Raw genomic sequence first — 20,959 nt, 5'->3', positions numbered from 1 at the left:
CAATTTGCATGGGAAACTTTCCAGGGCAGAAACATTGTAAAAGCTTAAGTAATGCTTCCTGCATGTTGATTGTTCTCCGTCCCATTCACTCCCTGAAGCTAAAATCTGTACTTTTACTGGTAGATATTTCTTTATTTGTTTAAAGCATGACATATTTTAAAGGATTGTTTCTCTGTAATATACCAGTCTAGGTTTCATAAAAATGCTCAGAATACCTGCCTTGGAAATTCAGAGCACTGTGTAGAAAGTAAGAAAAAACACCTACAATCGAAATGAAACAAACCTTACGCATTATGAAAACACTAACAAAAATCCCATTGTAATTAAAAATGCAATGGGCACTAGCCTCCCCCCCCCCCCAGGCATGGCTGCTGAGGCCTGTAGGGGCTGCAGCAGGCCTTTTCGGGACAGAGGGGAATCCTGTCAGGGACTACCTTTCTCCCTCCCCCCGCTTCAAAAAGGCCTGCTGCAGCCTCTCCAGGCCTCAGCAGGACTGCCTAGGGCAGGAGCCCTGCCAACGTTTGGCAAGGGAATAGCTGGGGCTGCTCGGGGTGGCAGGAGTACTGGAAGGGACTGGCTTTCTCCCTCCCCCTGGCAGCCCCATTGAGGCCTGGTGAGATCACAGCTGCAGCCGCTGGGGGCAAGCACTGGTGGTGGCGCCCTACCTACTACGGGGCCCCAGGTCCTCCCTCTTCCTTCCCAGCTCCCACTGGCTGCCTAGCTTACTGAGGACTGGCCCTTCTTCCACACAGAAGAAGTTGGAGGGGGATGCAGACAGGGGCAGGATATCTTAGCTGATTGGTCATTCATTGGACAGACGACCAATCAGGGACAAGACAGCCAACCTGAATGGCAGTTAGGTAATGAGTCCCAACTCCTCCCACCACCCCATTCCCATTTTATTTATAGGGTACAGATGTCTAAAGGAGTCACTTAAACAGAATAATGTAGGCTTTTACAGCAATAGAAAGATATCAGGTACTCTTGCTTTGTAATGTGTATGCTTTATGAAAATTGTTCTCATAGGTTTAACAGTTAAAGTGTTAAAACACTTTTGTTATCTTCTGATATGGGTTTAGTGACTAGCATCTGTTGCTGACAGAGAACATGAAAATGTGGATTTTATTTATTTATTTATTACATTTATATACCACCACTCCCAGTGTGCTGGCTCATGACGGTTTCATAAAACCACATAAAACCATAAAAATTACATAAATTTCAAACATTGAAACCCCAAATGTCCTGCAGGAAGCATCAGAGGTGTGTAGTTAGTGTATTAAAAGTGCTCACCAAAACATGCCAGAGCATGCAACCCTAATAAGGCTCTCTCCTGTGTGAACTCTTCAGTGTCGATTCAAATCACTTTTCATCTTAAAGCTTTTCCCACAGTCTACACATTGATAAGGCCTATCTTCTTTGTTGCAAACTTAAATGGACTCTGGGGAATGGTAGAGGACAGGAAGTCCATGGAGTCGCGATGGGTCGGACACGACTTCGCACATAACAACAATCTTCTTTGTGGCGTTTTTGGTGCAATGAGAGGTTTGAATTGTGCAGAAAGGATTTAAAAAACCCAACCCCACAAGATCTTATGTTCCTGACTTCATACTCAAACTGATTGAAGACAAAATTTAAAACTACTAATAAAAAATTCAATAGCATCCAGTCCTTTCCCAGATATTCCTGAGGATGCAGCTGAACCCTGTTTGAACTGTTTGCAGCAAGACACAGAGCTCTGCCATCACTGCTCTGAAAATAATTCTTCCTGAAAATATTCCTACGCCATTGTTGATGGTGCCGATTCCAATCCAGCTGTTGTCATGGATAATAAAGCTCACTTATGGTTTGCGCTCGGCATCAAACGTTCACAAAGCCATTTCAGCAGAGCACGAGTGAGCATATGGCTGTGTGCACACTGGCGGCATGCACAGAAACTTGATGCGGATTTCTCTTCCAGTGCTAGAAGAATGGTATTTATTTTTTAAGTCTCCATTAATTACCTTGAGAAAATTTAGTCAACAGGCTGTCAACACCATCAACATTTCCCATGGAATAGTTCCAATTTGCTGTTTTGAAGTGTTATTACAGCTTGGCACTCTAAGACTGTATGGAGAGATGCTTCATAGAAATCTGTGTATCATTGGTTTCAGTTTATAATAATTTGATCCAGACGCAGCTAATTTTGTTCTTCCCATTTCGACTGAACACTATAAATAGTAGGTACAACACTGCCTGTAAAACACTTAAATAGTTCACTGTAGAATTTACTCTATGAGTTTGTGGCAGAAAGTATGAACAATTTGAGAGAGAAACTGATTTAGTGCTTTGAATTCTTCCACTATCTATTTTTTAAAAGCTTTCCCGCAAACCTAGAGGAAAGCATTTTATGTTGCTATTTTGAGACAAAGCATGAGAGAGACAGTACAAATGGGAGGTTGGGGAATTAGAAAGAATAAGAGACTATAAAGCCCAAATTTCTAATTTAGCCTGAAGGCATATCCAGATATTCAGTGTCTTGAACAATCAGTACAGGAAGATTTTCTGGTCATCTGATGTTGTCCACATGGAGCACATTTGTGACATATAGCAGAAATTTCCCCAGTTCAGGCTTGCTATTACAGTTGCCAGTTTTTAAAACAGCATTAAGTATATTTGTGTGGATTTTTCTTGCAGGAGTATAGTGTTGGCAGCAGTGTTCACAGCTGTTCCACACCCCAGTATTATTACTCCATGAACAGGCTCTTAGAACCATGCTTAAGCACATAGCAGAGTTCCCTTCACTGATCGTCCAGAAGGGTGATGCATCCTTTTAATTTTATTTCTCTATTTGGCCTCGACCAAAATTTGGAATAGTATATTGGAATGTATTCTGTAATATGGCGGCGGGGGGGGGGGGGAGAATACTGCACAGCAAATTACATAACTCGAGGTGAGGGTGTAATGCAATGATTAAAAAAAGACACACGTGTGTGAATGTGCTCATTCCCCCACACATAGTTCAAAGGTAATAACAGTATCTCAGTTTCCTTCACTGTTTACCCTGAAATTCAGTCTGAACAAAGGGAAGCCACATAACGTAAGCTTGTTATTGCATTTGGCCCATATGCTTCATCAAAAAGAAACAGCTTGGTGTAATGGTAAAGACTAGTATCTTCTAATCTAGAGAACTGGGCTCAGTTTCACACTCCTCTGGGTGACCTTGGGCTAGTCACAGTCATGTCTGAGCTGGGTAGTTTCTCTCAACCTCACCTACCTCACGGAGTATCTGTTGTGCTTTGAGATTCCTTCACGTAGTAAAAAGCATGGTTTAAAAACCAGCTCTTCTTCTAATTCCTGACTGATCTACCAAAGAGGTTTAAAACTTTTGACTCCAACACAGTCTGCTTTGAGAAGTATCTCATTTCACCTTTAATCTTCATACTTTTGGGGTATAAAGTTAGCCCAGGTTAGTGTGGTAGCCGTTGGTTTCCACCTCAGTACTGAGTTCCAGCAACTGGTTCCAGAATCCCCCTATGAGAATGTGTAGTGGGGAAGGTAGGCAGGCCTCTGCATTGGCCCTGCTGTCCCAGAGCAGGTGTCTGTGAAGACAGTGTTCAGTTCCTCTACCTCGCCCTCTCCCATGCCACTTTCTCCTTTCTCTGGTGAACTCTACAGCAGGGGTAGTCAACCTGGTGGTGAAAACGCACGTGCGCGGAGCTGCCACGCATGCACGTTTTCACCACCAGGGGGCGCTAACGCGCATGCACAGCTTCCGGGCCGCTGGCTCTTCACCACCCCCGGAGGCGGTCCTCAACCTTAAAAATGTTGGGGGCCGCTACTCTACAGGACTTTTTTCACCAGGCAGAAATTTCCTCAGTAATCAGAAATGTATTTGTGCAGAGCTAGAAAGTGTGCAGGAATAGACATGTTTAAGAAAAATGACTCCACTTTATCTGTCAGAACTTTGTGTGTTCACCCAGAAGTTTATAAATTAATTTAATATGCAGATATTATACTTTTGGTCTTTTATTAAAGCTCTGTATCAAAAGCACAGGATGAGCCTTGCGGGAAAAGCTCAGAGGGTTGGCAACTTTTGGTTGTGAAATTACTGGCACCACTGGGCAGAGTCCTAATCTCAAAACCCACACTTAGCAGCCTGAAAACAGGTTAAAAAACTGATGGAATGGGCCTGCTCTGCCTACAGCCCCTGTTCTACCCTGGCCTCCAAGACTTTCCCCACACCTGGAAAGCCTTTTCTCTTTCTCTCTGGTAACTCACCACTCAAATACTTTGGCTACCTAATGAGAAGGAAGGACTCCATGGAGAAGAGCCTAATGCTGGGAGCAATTGAGGGCAAAAGAAGGGCCAGTACATAGTTAATTGGCTGCCTCCTCCAGACCTCAGTTAAAAGTTCTGCCTGCTCTGATACAATCAGCACCCTTTCATCTCCCACTGGCCAAGTTAGTCCAGATCAAAGCTTTTCCTAAATTCTCCAGAAATTTCTTCCTGAAGTCTTTCTAATATTTAATTCCTCCACATCCGGGGGGGGAGGGGGGGCTTAATTATCCTAATGTCTAGGCCTATTAGCATTTGTATGAAGGTGGGCTGAGATAAGTCTGGAAAGCAATTGAACTGACTTCCTCCGTCCTGCCTGTTCTCTACAGAGAGAGAGAGAGAGATAAACGACAAACAATCTTTTGCATTAGATACAGATAGAAAGTAGAAAGTTTAAAAAAAAAGATACATGTGGTAGTGGGTATACTGATTGTCTGCAATTTGGGAGGTGAAATACAAGATTTTCACTAGGAATCATTGAGTACATTAAATTTCTAGGAACTGAACAATGATATACTACTGCAGCAGATTCCTGCTTGATCTGTGTAAAATATATTGAACCTAAGCTAAGTCTTTATTGCCTGTTAATTCCTGACACGAAATCCTGATAATGCCAGTGCAAAAATTAGTAACACAAAGAATTTGTTCCAAGAAGCAGATGTTAGTAACTTTCAAAGACAAACAGTTCTTGGTTTAAGAACCTTAAATATGAGCAACCAATAAAAACTATGGAATCTTTTGCACACTTTCAGTCAATCTATGGAAAGTTGATTATAGAGTTTTTGTTTTCATTTTATCCACCATTTCTTAACATGGTTTTGAAACAGAGCTGGACAGTGATTATGCCATTTATCCCCTATGAAGAAAGAAGTTGAAGTTGGGGTGTTATCTAACTCTACAAGAAAAAGTTGTTCCACTAAGTAGATTTAAAGATTTTCTAAATCTAAAGAAAAAAAATTCAAAGAAGACTACAGAGCAAGTGGTTTTACAATATTTAGGTATAAATTAATTTTTTTTTGTGAATTGAAAGTGAAGCCATAATTCTCCATTATGTTTGGTACATGATGGAGTACAAGCAAATGTTTGATATATGGTGTACAAGAAGGGAAAACGAGCACAGAATATTTTACCTCAGATATCTGATGATGGTAGTTTTCTAGTTGCTTTAACTCCAATAATTGGTATCTATTATCAAATATTATCACAGTGGAGGAAGTTGGTAAAAAATGTAGGTTAGAACAGGCTTTCTCAACCAAGGTTTCATGAAACCCTAAGGTTTCTTGACAGCCCTGGAAGGGTTTCCTGAATGGCTGGGAGTTTATTTTCTATATATTTTTTAAATATATGAAATGTTTATTGGTGATATGACCATATATGGTCATGTTGACCCACCTACCCCTCCCAAAATGGCCAATGATAAGGGAAGGGGAGGCACCTACGTGGGCATATGCACAGCTATGCTTCCCAACCATATTCTGGATCACTGTACCACTTCTGGGTTTTCTCAAAGCCTGAAGAATGTTTCAGGGTTTTATCAATGGTAAAAAAGTTGAGAAAAGCTGGGTTAGAGCACTCAACTGATAGCAAAAGTAGCAACACATTCTGATGGTACTCATACAGGACCTGCCTTCTTCTATACTTAGCTACCAGGCACTAACCGACAACAAAGTTAGTTCTTCTAAACACTCACATACCATAAAGAACAACAAAATAAAGGTTCATCCAAAACAACAATCCTCTATGAAGTATTTTTAATAGACCAGTTGTGAGACAGATTATACAATATCAGATATGTGACAATCTGTCAGCAAGCGGAGAATGAAGAGGGGAGGATATTTTAAATGAAACAAATGCCATGAGGAACACCCTTATTCCCTTTACAGAGGAAGTCAACCTCCCTCCAAGGAGTTTATGGACTTCCATCTAGTCTAGACAATGAAATATTTCCCATTTCTCTTCCTAAAACAAAATCTCCAAGAAGATTCTCTAACTATCATAAATCAACTGGGAACTGATGCTTGCAGGTTTCTCTTCAAGCTTCTTCTTCACAGAGATTCTGAAGTGCTCCATGGGAATAAAAATATAGTTTAAAATATATTGTGGATTTTAGGGAATATTCCAGTCATTCCTCAGACGGTTTTGTGCTTCCCAAGAACTTGTTTCCCTAAAGTGAGTGAGATGTAGAAGCCAGTAATTCAGCGCTTCACTGGCTGCTTCAACCGCATGACTGTGAATGTAGCAGCAGCAAGTTTTTCATAGACGAGGAACATCAGTGCAGCAGTGAGGACGGTTTGCAGCAGCTTTGCCTCAAGCCCTTTATAGAGTCCTACTAATCCAAAGCGCCTATCAACAACAAAACAAAACACGGTTTCACACAACTAGAAGTGTTTTCTTGGCTATAAAATTACAATTTCTCTTCCTTTCCCCAGCAGAACTTCAAGAACTTCAAGAAGCAGAGTTTCCTCCACCCCAATTGAGAGCAGCCCAGGATTCAGAGGCAAGGGATGTCCATAGGCTGGTCAAGCTACAGGCATGGACAATCATGAAAGCAGCTAAATCAGTGATTCTGCTTGGTTACTCATAGTGCTATTCTTGGTAAGATATTGTATGCAACATTGGACTGTATTAAGTCTCACTGCTTTGTAGTCACTGTAATTGTCCATTTGGTAAGAAAGGTAGTGATTGAAATGAGACTGAAGGCACAAAAAAGATACATAAATAGTTGAGAATGAATGAGCTGTACTTACTCAGCATTTTAAGTGCACAGAACTAAAAAGCCTCCACAGATAAAAATACTAATCTTGAATGAAAGATGCAACCATCTACGATTACATTTTAAAATTAATAATTAAAAACACTAAGTAATGACATGCTTGATTTCCAATGGTTAAACCAAGGATGTTGACCTGAATAGTAAGTGAAGGATGCTTGTTGCCACATTTTTTTTAATGTACAACTCACTTTATTCTCTGCTGAAGAAGGTAGAGAATATTCTTAAGACTGCCTAATCTCTTGTTTTCTGGGTTCAGTCGGTGATGTCCAAACTAAAAAAAGCAGAAAGGTTCAATTAGCATCTCCTATACTATAGTTCCTTCCCCCTTCATCCCTCTGTACAGGATGGGAAATGACATTATATGAACCTGTGGAATTTTGCAAGGTCAAATATAACAGAGCAAAGCAGAAGAGCAGGAGCAATTTTACAATTCTGTTCTTAGTTTATCTACACACACTATAGATCACTGTAATGAATCAAACAGAATCTACCCACACTATAGATCACTGTAATGAATCAAACAGAATGAATCTTGTAACTGAACTGGCCCAGTAGAAGAAGAAGAAGAAGAAGAAGAAGAAGAGTTGGTTCTTATATGCCGCTTTTCCCTATCCGAAGGAGGCTCAAAGCGGCTTACAGTCGCCTTCCCATTCCTCTCCCCACAACAGACACCCTGTGGGGTGGGTGAGGCTGAGAGAGCACTGATATCACTGCCCGGTCAGAACAGCTTTATCAGTGCCATGGCGAGCCCAAGGTCACCCAGCCGGTTGTGGGGGAGCGCAGAATCGAACCTGGCATGCCAGATTAGAAGTCCGCACTCCTAACCACTACAGCAAACTGGCTCTCAGTAGTCAACTAGCTCTTAACCCCCTGATTTTTCTGTGGTGATTTATTCATTGCATGTCCCTTGTACTCTCAGTGCAAGATTTTCCTCAAAAAAAAGCTCAAAACCCTGACCAAGGAAACTCAGATTCTGCATCAAAATTCAACAGATCACTAGGGCTGTGTTGAGTGCTGAAAAAGAGAAATCCTCAGCTGTTAAGCCTTCTCCCCCCTCCCCCCAGAAGATGACATAAATAAATAAACGAATAAATAAACGAATAAATAAATAAATAAATACATACATACATAAAAAGTTATGTTTATATTTCTAGACTGCCGCTCCCAGTAGACTGGCTTGTGGCGGTTTACAAGAAAAAAAAACCATACTATCCCATAAAAAAACATACACAATAATAAATATCTTAAAACAAACTTCAACAAGACACAGGATGGCGGTTTCCAGTCTGACCCAAAAGATAGTCCCTCCCCATGCTCCAGGAATCGGTCTTGGGGCAGATAAAATTGGGGTTGGCCGATAGGATAACATAAGGCTCCCAGCACCGTCTAGTATTGTGCACAGGAGGGGGGACCACCCGATCACATACCATGGGGCTTCTACCCATCCTCAACCAAACGCCTGGCAGAAGAGCTACATTTTGAAGGCCCTGCAGAACTCAGAGTCCCAACAGGGCCCACAGCTTGTCCGGGAACTCATTCCATCAGGTAGGGGACAGGACCCAAAAGGCCCTGGCCCTGGTCGAGGCCAGCCACACCTCCCTTCTTCTGTACAACTGACCTAGAATCTTCTATTGCCTTCTCATGAAAAAGAAATCTAGTTCTATTAATGTTCAATACACTGGATACATTATTTTAGACATGTTGCTAAATTTTAATTATTCATACATATGAACTACTTCCCAAAAGCTTCTCCAGAGGGGCTTTTGTTACCACCACCACAAATTAAGAAGCATCAGATAGGATGAATTATTTTTGGCTTGCATTGTAAAATGCTGGATGAAGGCAATTATACAAAGGAACAATACACGGTAAAGTGATACTCACCCGCAAAATTGACTGCACTGTCTGCATGGGGTAAGTGAGTGTAGTGGCGATTGCTTTGGCTATTGCTCCAATGACAAATACATCTAGCGAGGAAAGCTGTAATGACAAATGATAGATACACAATTGCAAATACACCAATCTGGGATTACTTTTCATGTAACCAAATAAGAGTTAAACTTCACCACACTTACAGGCTATTGCGTCTTACCTGCATTTGCTTCTTCAAAATCTTCCGCTTAAGCCCTTCGTAGAACATGAATTGTATGGCAGGATTGAACACCAACAGCAATGAGGGAAAAGTGCCATTCCACAAAGCCAGGATTCCTTCATCCCTTATTATCTGATGAAAAGCATCTGATGAGAAAGATGGAGAGGACATTGACTTGGCTTGCATAGGGTGCTATTTAGTCACATGTTTTGCCTATCTATCATTGTCCAGAATACATGTCCCACACCTGCTTTGCAAACTCATCAGGAAACTTAACAACCCATCAGCTTCTAAAGAAACAGCAGTGGTCAGCTGCCTCAGGGCAAGTGGGCTCCTCCTTTCCTCAGCATTTCCTTGGGTGGGGGATAGATTTACAACTCACCTCCGTCACTGTTGATTCTCCCCCGCCCCTGTAAATCTGGACAGTTCTCCCTCCCCCTCACAGTTTGTTGCAAAATACCCTTCACTAAACATATCCCCAGTCCACAGATGTAAGTATCCGCAGATGGGGCCAGGTTGACAATTTAGATATATAGATATCATTCAACACCAGCAATAGACTACCCACTAAAGATACAAATCCCCAGATTACCAAACTGGAGAGTCTTCAGTCATTGCCAACGTGAAACAAAGAGAAATGGCAGCAGCAATTTTTTACCTGCAATGCCTTTGTAATTGGTTGGTATAATGTCTTCATTTCTGAATTTTGCCCCCTGGAGCTTCAGGCGGGTGTTCACTACCCAGAGTGGAGTAGTCAACAATACGTTCACTATACCTATGGCAAGACAAAGGATGAGAAAAGGGGCCTGAAGTAAAATTTTATATTAACAGAATGAATATTTTCTTTAAGTTTCATTGCACAAATATAAGTATGGTAATACTTTCTGAAATCGCTGCCCCCCCCCCCCCCCCCGGTTAACATCGACTAGAGTAATGATGACTGAGAGCAGCAGAGCCGGCAGTCCGCAGGGGAGTTAAGCTTTGATTGTGCCACTATCGAATGTATTTGGATGTTTTTATATTTTATGTAAACCGCCATGAGCCGGGCCGAGAATGACTAAAAACAAAACAAAAAGTCCATAACAAACACCAAGATGAGAAACAATGAAGATCTGATCAACAGAGATACAAGAGTCTTGGCTTGCGTTAATTCTTCACCCTAGGAAGAGCTGGGAAGGCACCAGATGAGGAACACAAGCTGTTGAGTCAAACAGGAAAAGCAAGTTTGCTTCTCATAACAGAGACACACCCTGGCACTCACAAGTATTTTCTTTGGGTTTTATGAACGCTCCCCACTTTGGTTTGTCTTGAGATGGTGTAATTACAGATGACAATCAGAATCCATTAAATTGTGTAGCTATCATGTTGAGACATATAAACCTACATATTACTCAAAGAGAGAGATGACAGCAATACAGACTCATAAAGTGGCACAGGTCTCATAGAATGCAACACAGAGGCATTGGACTGGTTCTGCAGAAAATGCCAAGGACGGGAAATATGTATGGAGAAAATTCACAAGTGTTACAAATTTGGCCACCTCATGAGAAGGAAGGACTCCCTGGAGAAGAGCCTAATGCTGGGAGCAATTGAGGGCAAAAGAAGAAGGGGACGACAGAGAATGAGATGGCTGGATGGAATCCCTGAAGCAGTCAGTGCGAGCTTGAATGGTAGAGGACAGGAAGGCTGGAGGATCATTGTCCATGGGGTCGCGATAGGTCAGACATGACTTCGCAACTAACAACAACAACAAATTAGGAATTATTCATTTATCTAGACTCTGAAATGCAAACTTTATGCAAAATTTATCTAGACTCTGAAATGCAAATTTTCACAAAATTAAATGATACCATCATATAGTCCAGTGGCCCGCTGCCAAGGGGTAGGGGGAGAGGGCGACCCGGGGCCCGCGGCAGGTCCACACATGTGCGTTTGTCCCGGTGGCATGCCGGTGGTCGCGCTTCCCTCCCCCCCCCCCCCCCGCAGCAAGAAGCTAATATTTGCTCGCAGCCTGGCAAGCTTCTCGCTGCGGGAGGGCAGGGAGAGGGAGCCGCAGCCGCTGCCGAGGCTCTCGCGGCCCAGCACAGAGTCCCAGACCAGTGGTTGGGGACCACTGATATAGTCAATATCTCATTAGCTTACTTATGTAATTAAAAGCCTTAGAACCTCTCTCTTGTGCACAAGCTAGATGTTTCTCATGCATTAAGAAATCAGAGTTTTTTAGCACCATTGACACTGAATATTTGTGACACAAGGTGTCTATGCTTCCATTGTACTGGTGTGGGATTCCTGCACTCCGCTGGTGAGAGGGAGAGGGGCACTTGATCTACAACCTTCTCTTCACTGCAGGTACCTGTGTTGGGTGGATTTTTTAAATACTTTTCAGTACCTGAAAGAAGCCAGGAAAGTTTCTATACTGTGAGCCCCTCTGAATAGCACGCTCCGAGGCATCACAACTGGTAGGATTCCATTACCTGCAACCACCCCAAGAGTCAAATCTTTTCCTGTGGTGGAATGGTGACCTTTGACCCACACCGCTTTTAGACTGTTAAATGTATAGAAATAGACAAAGTTGGAACAGCAAAGGCTGGAGATGACAGGGAACCACCCTCGATATGGAGCCACGCTAAGGAGGAAAAAGAGAAGAGCAAAGTAAAGGTCATGGAGTTGCCATTAGTGAGAAGTAAAGCAACAGCAGCTGCAGCATAATCCAAAATCCAACAATCACAAAAACAACTGCTTCGAAAGGTACAACTGTGAACCCAAAATTGCTCATATCACTAAAGCGGCTTAATCCCTTTGGGGTTAAGCCCCAATGCTGGTGAAGCAAAATAACCCACCCCAGGACACTACTGTCATACAGCATCTTATTTAAACTGGATTGCTACCTGTGGACAAGTGCTATGTGTGTCCAGTTAGCATGCCAATAAAAACACCCGTCATACAGCTGAGTTCTTTTGCTTCACAACATGCTGAAATCAGCCCTTAGCCTCATTTAATCCAGTGGGATCTACTTCCAAGCAAACATACCCAGCTCACAGCTGTCTCTAAAGTGAGGACTGCACCAGGGATTTCCCACCAAGAATTATTCCTTATCACATAGAAAAGTGCTTAGGGGCCAGTTCAACTTGAAGGTCTAAAAATGCATCTCCTTCTGGCCAGAAACTTGAAGCTGCTGGTGTCAGCCTTCTCTATATGCCTCTGCCTTCCGAGAAATCCATTTTTTCCAGCACAAGAAAGGAACAAAGAAGTCAATGTTGCATTAACTCTACTACTATGGATTACAGAATTCTTTCCTTTTGCATGGAAGAAGAGAGGTTAGGGGGGTCGGGATTACAAAATGATGATTTTAAGTATGAAACTTGGAAACACAAATGCTATGCAAATGAAGACTTTACTGCATCAAATAGACAGGCACACTCAAGATTAATGAAGAACACTGGTAAAAATTCAGATTCTGCTCTCTGAAAGTATCTCCACTTACAGGCCTTCTTCCTTTATGATTTCCAAAAGAACTGTATGTGTCCTCTTGGATTTGCGTTTTTCATCAACTGGAAGAGAAGACACATGTTTAATCCTTGATGAAACAAAACAATTTTCTCTCTTATTTCTCTTTTGTTCTAAGAACAACTTTAAACATGATGGAGAAACCAAGCAAACAGCAATGTCTCATACTATATGTCCTATCTAAAGGCTTATGAAGCATGAATCTTCACTGTCCTTGAATGGGGAGATGTACAAGTTGATCACCAATCAAGAAACGGTGACAGATGTCAAAACTGTATTTTGGAAAGTATGGAAAGCACACTGGTCTATATCCTGCCATTCTATTCAGCAACGCATGAAGCCTTCTTCCAGCCTAAGGCACATTCCTCTAATTTAAGAGGCTCTTTTATCAGCAGAAAAGCCTCTTAAGTTGGAGGTTCAGATTTAGTTGGTGTGGTGTGAATCCAACAGCACTTCAGAACACCCCCGTATTTCACAAGGTCACTTGATATGTGACCCTACACATGTAGATTCTTCACTTCCAAACATATGGACTCAAACCTATTATTAAGACACCTCATCTAGGAGCAGGAACTCTCTCAGATGCAAGTCCCACATAATATCAGTATTATGTGCTTATTAATGTGTAGTATATAATGTATTCAGGCATGTCAGGGTGGGCCACTCAAAATCACAGAAGTCTTAACATTTTTTCTGCTGAATGGTTCTAAACAGATCTGCTACTGTATAAATAACATACAGCTGTCAAAGCCTAGAACAATTTCAAATTCCTAAGTGCCCAGGAATTTTCAGACCCTGAAAATATCAGTTCTGAAGCAATGGATCCTTTTCTGAGCTTATCATATAGCACTGAGGAGGTGACACTGTGGCCAATTATACACTTGAGAGACTTCACCTTCATTTTGATAGTTCCTGGTTGCTGAAAGAATAACAGCGTCCACATTTGAAAAAAAGTATTTGTTAGTTCGCTGGTATAGAACCTGAACAGGAGAGCCCTCGGTACAAATATATGCTCTGCAATGAAACTAATTGGGAAGTAAGTGGCTCTCCAGTTATCTTAAGTTGCTTTGATCTATAGATTTCTACTATTTTATTCTGGAGAGTATAAAATTCATTGTAAGGTTCTTTCTAGGAGAAAGGTGGGCTACCAAAGGTCTTAGATTAATGTACGTGCTTACCTTGAAGTCTTAGCCTAGCTGTATCCAGGGGGAAAAACACAGTCATTGCAGTCATACTACCCTAAGGAAGTAAGTAAACACAGAGAGTTAACTTCATTGACAATGCCAGCCTGAGCAAACACCATTCTAAGCCCACTGACTTCAGCAACACCCAGCATTGCACAACAGAAAGCAGCAGGTACAGCAGCCCTGATGTTATGTACTTTTCACAAATCACCCTTTAGAAGGAAAGCTGCAGCTGATGCTTGTATAGAATAAGGATTTACCCTTAGCTATATTAATAATTATTATAGAGGGTAACACTATTTATGGAAAAAGGCACCTCACTGATTCACTAAAAGTTCTACTTTCATTTTCCCCCCTATCCCTGACTATAAACCCTTTGATTGGGATACTATAGCGCCTCTGTGTAGCATATAATGTTTAGCACCAAAAATGTACCAGGTAACAAGAATATTCTTAATTAAGAAAAGGAGACATAACCTATGAAAATATGCTCACTTAAACTACTGGCCATCATATACATTTGACAACACTTCCAAATTGCTACTATTTATAAATTAGGACCTTTGTATTAATAAGGAACCCAAGGCAGAATTGTCTACAAAACAAGGCAAATATACAAAACATTTATTTTAGCATCAACCAGAGAGAATCATACAACAGTGTATTAACCTTAGAGATGCATACAGCACCCTAAATTCTCCAATAATTATCAAGGCTCTACATTCATACAGCTACGGAAGAGTTTGAAATTGAATGTGGGGCACTATTGCAAAGTTTTGGAAGATATTAAGATGTGGTTTTGCAAACTTGGTATCAATAGACAAGTACAAATATTCTAGTTGACTCCCACTCCTGTCTTACTCATACCCATAGAAGCCTGAACAAAAGATTGTGTAAGTTATGAGTAAGGTAAATGGCAGAACTGATACTAGTCAAGTAATTTCACCGGTAGGTCAGTTTTGCATTTCTCTAGCCCCACCTTTCTCAACAGTATTTCAACTTCTGTAATACCATTTTCTGCGTTGTTTAACACAACCTTTCTTAACTTGTTTACCGTTGAGAAACCCCTGGAACATTCTTCAGACTTTGAGAAACCCCAGAAGTGGTGCAACTGTGCAGAATCTGGTTACACACCAACCTGGGGACCCTCCCCTTACCGTTCCCTCCAAGCCCATCAAGCCATTTTGGGGGAGCAGGTCAACATGACCATATCTTGTCACATCACTGAATTACTGTTTAACAAACTTTAAAAATATAGAAAGAATTAATTAACTCCCACCCATTCGGAAAACCCTTTCAGGGCCGTCAAGAAACCCCAGGGTTTCATGAAAGCCTGGTTAAGAAAGCCTGCTCAAGCACTATTTTTGTTTTTTAGGATCATTGGGGATTGTTTTTAGAATTATTATTAAGGATGTGATTTATTGTATACTCATTTATTCTCTTTGTGAACTGCCACAAGCAAGCTTGCAGGGAGTAGTGGTATACATGTTTAAATATTAATAAATAAATCCTGGGTGATTAGCTCAATAGTACAAAACTGCCATGGTACTTATTTCTGTAGGAAGGCTGCCACAGTAGTCACTTTTTTCAGATAGTCATAAACTCTGTATGTAATGAGGATGAATAATCTCAGTTCCTATTAAAACTTGGGTATTGGTTAATCACAGTTTTGAACAATGTTCTTACATAAGTACGCTGACATTTTTAAAAAAAAGAAACTTTTTAGTCATGATCTTCACTTCTTCCATAGCATAATTTTGAAAAAGGGTCACAGGCAAAACACCAGAAGAACACCCCCCCCAAAAAAAATAGAACAATACATTTTAATAAACTGAGGTTCCACAACTAGTTTTGATTCAGAGGAAAGAGCAACAAACATGGGTCTTCCTTCAGACCCCAGACATAAGCATCTCAAAGGAATGCTACACAAACCATATTTTAAGCCTTAACTTTCCACAGCAGTCAACAATTGGTAGGCCTCACAATGTTTGATGTTGCCTTTGAATGTATGCCTTTGCCAGCATAAGGAAGAGCGCATGTGTCTTGTCTCTGATGCAGTGCTGAGTGTAAGAAGGCACTCAAAACAGCAAGGAATTTCTCTGCTTTCAATAGTCTAAAGTCCATTATAAGGTCAAGATGAAGCCCATACATTTCTCATAAGTTCCAGGCTCAGGGGAATGCTCATCCCTGACTTTGTGCTGGCCTTTAGAGGAACTCAGCAATATTTTCATCATTTCAGGGTGCCTCAGAAGCACAGGAACACACCTCTGCTTGTCCCTCCCTGACCAACAAGGAGGGGGTAGACTCCCCATGTGTATAAAATAAAAGTAATACTGATCTGCTTCCCAGACAGGATTACTTTGTTGCAAGGATGAACTTAAAATAAGCAGTGATTCAAGGCAGACTGTAGATCTAGTTCCTCTTGCAAGTTTGTACATTTCTAACAGATATTTCCAAACCAATTGAGGCTTTGAAGTTTACAACACCATTTGAAATTTAAAATGTTTGAAGTATGAAATATTGTGTTTTGCAGAGAATGTTTTGAGGACTGCAACGAAGGGGGGATGTTGTAGAGAAAATTCTCCTCCTGTTCCATGTTTGATGGTGTATGAGTTGTTGTGTAGCTCCTCCTTCTTTCTTTGTGTCCCCTTTACTTTATCTTATTTTACAAAATAAAAATATTTAACCAAAACACACCCACAACAGTTTACAACATCACTCCTCCTCCATTGTATTGCCCAACAGCCACTCTAGGCTGCATGACAGTGACTGGCAAATGTTCTCCCAACATATTTCCATGATAGAATGCAGATCTGAATACGGGTTTTCCAGATCCTGGTCGCTCAGGGCATTCAATAAATACAATTGTAACCATGAGTTAAATAACATTATAAATTAAAACGTTTTGTTCCAAAATATAGCACCTTTAGGGAAAAAGAAAGGGTAACCCACAAAGCCTGACTTGACTCCAGCTGCTTAATTCTCTTAGTAGTAAAACTTTGGGTACTGATATATATATATACACACACACACACACACACAGAACAAGATGCACCACTGTATTTATCATTGCGCAAAGAAACCCTAACCTGTAATACCAGGGCATAAATATGGACAAAATTCTGCATAAATCCATGAACTACATAATCTGGTTTTCAGCTAAGAATGTGGCATGTCCCCCAAAGTATCCTGTAAATCAGGAATGCATTTGTAGCGCTGGGGGCTGTGAAGATAATTTACATATTCAGATGTCAGACAGCAAGTTCTACTTCTGTCTCAGAAACAGGTTTTAGTATGGTAAGAGTGCCTCAGGGCCATCTAATCCAACCACCTCTTCAATGCAGTAATACAGGGTTGCAGTGTCCTGCCCTTGCATTTAGTCTGTGTGAAACAAGTATGGGCTATGTTAGCTTAATTATTTGCTTGTCTTTAAAAAAAATTCTTGAAGGTGAGTTTCTACATGGATAACTGCATTTAGACATAGATGTTTCAAATACAGAATTCTATTTTTCATCACAAATCTCCAGACTAACATGACAAAGAAGTTCTATGTGAAATCTTGAACTCTCAAACCAACCCAAAATGTAAGTTTGAGCCTTCCTATTAAGAAATGAGGCTAGTAATATCTGACAGCAAATGTATAAAGCAGTTCTAAACAGATCTACTCCTTTATCTACTCCAGTGGTCCCCAACCTTTTTATCACCGGGACCACTCAACGCTTGACAATTTTACTGAGGCCTGGTGGGGGAGGGGTAGTTTACTCCTCTACTCTCAACCACTGCTCTAACGCTCTCTGACTCTGGTCGCTATGGTAATGTTTAAACATCCCTTCAAAATAAGATACAGACACGCCACAACAATGAATATAAGGAACATTTTATTTTCATGGAAATTTTAACTCATGACAATGACAAATCAATGGGAACCCTGAGCTTGTTTCTCTGCAACGAGATAGTCCCATCTAGGAGTGATGGGAGACAATGACACCCAAAGTGTGTTGTAAAGGGCCGGGGGGGGGGGGGGGGGAGAAGGCGTCCCTCGCAACCCACCTCCAATTAGTCAACGAACCACATGTGGTCCGCAGCCTACAGGTTGGGGATCGCTAATCTACTCCATGAAAGTGTTTTCAGGATTGCACTTCTTGACCATGATTTTCAACAGCCTGGTCTCTTACTCCTAAATAGACATCCAGTGAAATTAACGCAGACAATTTACTATAATGTGCATTGGTTCAAGCTGTCTTCCTGTGATATCCAGATTCAAGGGATGTGGAGAATTTTACCTAAACCACACAAAAGGGCGGGGGGGGGGGGGGTGCTGCTGCAGGGTTACAATCCTCCTTACCACTTGGCAGTAATCTCTGATTACAGCCCGATTCGCTTACGCAGGAGAATGAAGCTGGAAATGTCCAGGGATGTAAGACCAACAAGCACCCACTCAGACAGCAGATGCGGGGTGGCAGTGTGGGACGGTCATTTTCATTTAAAACTCTATGCAACTAGTCAACTGGCCCGGGGGGGGGGGGAAATCTGCCTCTCCTCTTTGCGCTTTGTTTGCAAGCAGCTAACACCAGAGGTGAGCATTCCGGACTGTAATCCCCCATGATCCTGCACCATGAGCGCGAATCGGTGCCGCCACTTCAGGCACGCGTGAACCAGGCCCCGCACGTCACGGTGAATGATTAGCCCTCCGCATTCAACCGACGACTTGGGGGCCGTTTGGGTGCGGAAGCGGACGCCTGATGCAGAAAGCACAGAAGCACCCGAGGGGGGTAATTTAAAACAAAGCGGGGGGAAAGAAATCTCCACGCGGAGTGCACTCCATAGTCAGAGAGGAGAGCCCCGCAGGGAGGAGCGATTCGGAGTGGCCGCAAAGTTGTGCGAATGAAGCCCGGAACACTCCCCCCTCCCTGACCATCCCGGGACCCCGACCGCCCCTCGCCCGCCCGCCCTCCCCAGGCGCAGCCGCTCACCACAGCGCCAGCCACCGCGTGGACCAGGCTCTCGTAGGACAGCACCCCGGCCATGGCTGCAGCGCTGACAGGCTCCGTCCGCCGCAAACTTCCCCGGCTGCATGAAGGGAAGGCGGGGCGGAGGGGAGGAGAGGCAAGGGGGACGGACCGCCCCGCCCCGGCACATCAGCGTCGCGTGACTTTGGCGTCCGCCGTTCCTTCCTCCGCAGCCAATCACACGGCGCCCCGGCGGCAGGGCGGGCTCTTCTGTCCCCAGCCGGATTTGAGCGCCGCCCGCCCTTTTCGAAAAGTCTCTCTGAGCCACTCCGGCAGAGGCCGCAGGAGCACGGCTGCAGCCAGCCAATATAAGCTCCGTGGCGGCAACTGTGGCTGCCGCACAAGCCCTCCCTCGGGAATAAGCGCCACACATTCATGGAGTTTACGTCCTCATGTTGGCGAGGATGGAAGTCTTTGGCACTTAGGAATCACCTGGAAAGTTTTAAACAGAGGCTTGGATCTGACAGGGAGGCTGATTCTGTGAAGGTTCAAGGGGGTGGCAGGTTACAGTGGATGAGTGACAGGGTTGTGTGTGTCCTGCATAGTGCAGGGGGCTGGACTAGATGACCCTTCCAACTCTATTATACTATGATTCTATGGAAGTTTGGTCCACAGCAGCACACCCTATTCTTTCTCTTACCTTCCGAGCTGTAGACCTATAAAGTTTATACTCAAATCTTGTTGGTTTCTAAGGTGCTATTGGACTTGAAACCCTCATGCTCTTTATGTTTACCCTGGCACCTTCATACTAAAAATCCCTGCAGTACCTCATGTAATACATGAACCACCCTTAGCCCCAGGGGAGGGTAGTATTTAAATATATAATAAATAAAATAACCAGACTAAATTGGAATTCTAATGATATACTACTCAAGCTCCACCATTCACCCTGCATTGCTTGCACTATCTACTGAAATCTTGTGCAAATACACTCGCATTTCCAAAAGGAAAGTAGTAATTTCTTTGTGATTTCTTTTCTGTGAAAAGGCAGGTTCAATTCCATTAAACTCAAGTCTGTATGTCTCACAAATGTGCCATATGACATTTTGAATTATGTCATGGATAACCATACCACGCCATTAGTTGAATATTTGAAGGTTTCTATGCTTCCTTTCTATGCTTCCTCTAGAGCCTCTTGTGGCGCAGAGAGGTAGGGCAGCAGATATGTAGTCTGAAGCTCTGCCCATGAGGCTGGGAGTTCGATCCCAGCAGCCGGCTCAAGGTTGACTCAGCCTTCCAAGGTCGGTAAAATGAGTACCCAGCTTGCTGGGGGATAAAACGGTAATGACTGGGGAAGGCACTTGCAAACCACCCCGTATTGAGTCCGCCATGAAAACGCTAGAGGGCGTCACCCCAAGAGTCAGACATGACTCAGTGCTTGCACAGGGAATACCTTTACCTTTATGCTTCCTCTATAGAACCTATTCAAATTAAAACCTAAACACTGTAATAGTTGACTTTAAAAACGTATCCATAGTACAAAACACAAAGCAGGTCTTAAGGTAAAGGTAAAGGTATCCCCTGTGCAAGCAACGAGTCATGTCTGACCCTTGGGGTGACGCCCTCCAGCGTTTTCATGGCAGACTCAATACGGGGTGGTTTGCCAGTGCCTTCCCCAGTCATTACCGTTTACCCCCCAGCAAGCTGGGTACTCATTTTACCGACCTCGGAAGGATGGAAGGCTGAGTCAACCTTGAGCCGGCTGCTGGGATTGAACTCCCAGCCTCATGGGCAAAGTTTTCAGACGGCTGCCTTACCACTCTGCGCCACAAGAGGCTCATCAAGCAGGTCTTAAAACAACTAAAAGGCACCTTAGTTTTAAAAATATTTTGTCTTCTCATGTAAAAGTATGGTGGGTGCCCAACAAGCCTAAAGGGAAAGAGGCATTCCAAACACAAGGTATTGCCACTGAAAATACCACCCACCTCAACACAAAAGTACAGAATAATCATTTACGCACTGGAGGTTACATGCCAGGCTGCAAGCTGGAGTTTTAGTTGTGGCAGGTTGCCCCACCTCTTCCTGGATAGATCCTTCAAATACTGTACCCTGACCTCACTGTTTCAGAGCCTGCCCT

At 42.7% G+C, this 20,959-nt stretch overlaps 1 protein-coding gene across 1 annotated transcript; it reads right to left on the bottom strand.

Moving 5' to 3' along the window:
* Positions 1 to 6,050: 6,050 nt before the first annotated feature.
* On the bottom strand, positions 6,051 to 19,005 carry SLC25A17 (solute carrier family 25 member 17). Its single transcript, XM_077339397.1, has 9 exons — positions 18,847 to 19,005; positions 13,868 to 13,928; positions 12,667 to 12,733; positions 11,657 to 11,808; positions 9,841 to 9,957; positions 9,183 to 9,328; positions 8,975 to 9,070; positions 7,279 to 7,361; positions 6,051 to 6,660 (listed from the first exon to the last, which is right to left on the bottom strand). Exons 1-9 carry the CDS (start codon positions 18,898 to 18,900, stop codon positions 6,513 to 6,515), a joined length of 924 nt encoding a protein of 307 aa, XP_077195512.1. The 5' UTR covers positions 18,901 to 19,005; the 3' UTR covers positions 6,051 to 6,512.
* Positions 19,006 to 20,959: the final 1,954 nt, after the last annotated feature.

Source organism: Paroedura picta, chromosome 5, assembly GCF_049243985.1.
Source record: "Paroedura picta isolate Pp20150507F chromosome 5, Ppicta_v3.0, whole genome shotgun sequence".
Taxonomy (NCBI): Eukaryota; Metazoa; Chordata; class Lepidosauria; order Squamata; family Gekkonidae; genus Paroedura; species Paroedura picta.
The sequence above is the reverse complement of the archived record's forward strand: the minus strand, read 5'-3'. Positions and strand labels throughout refer to the sequence as shown.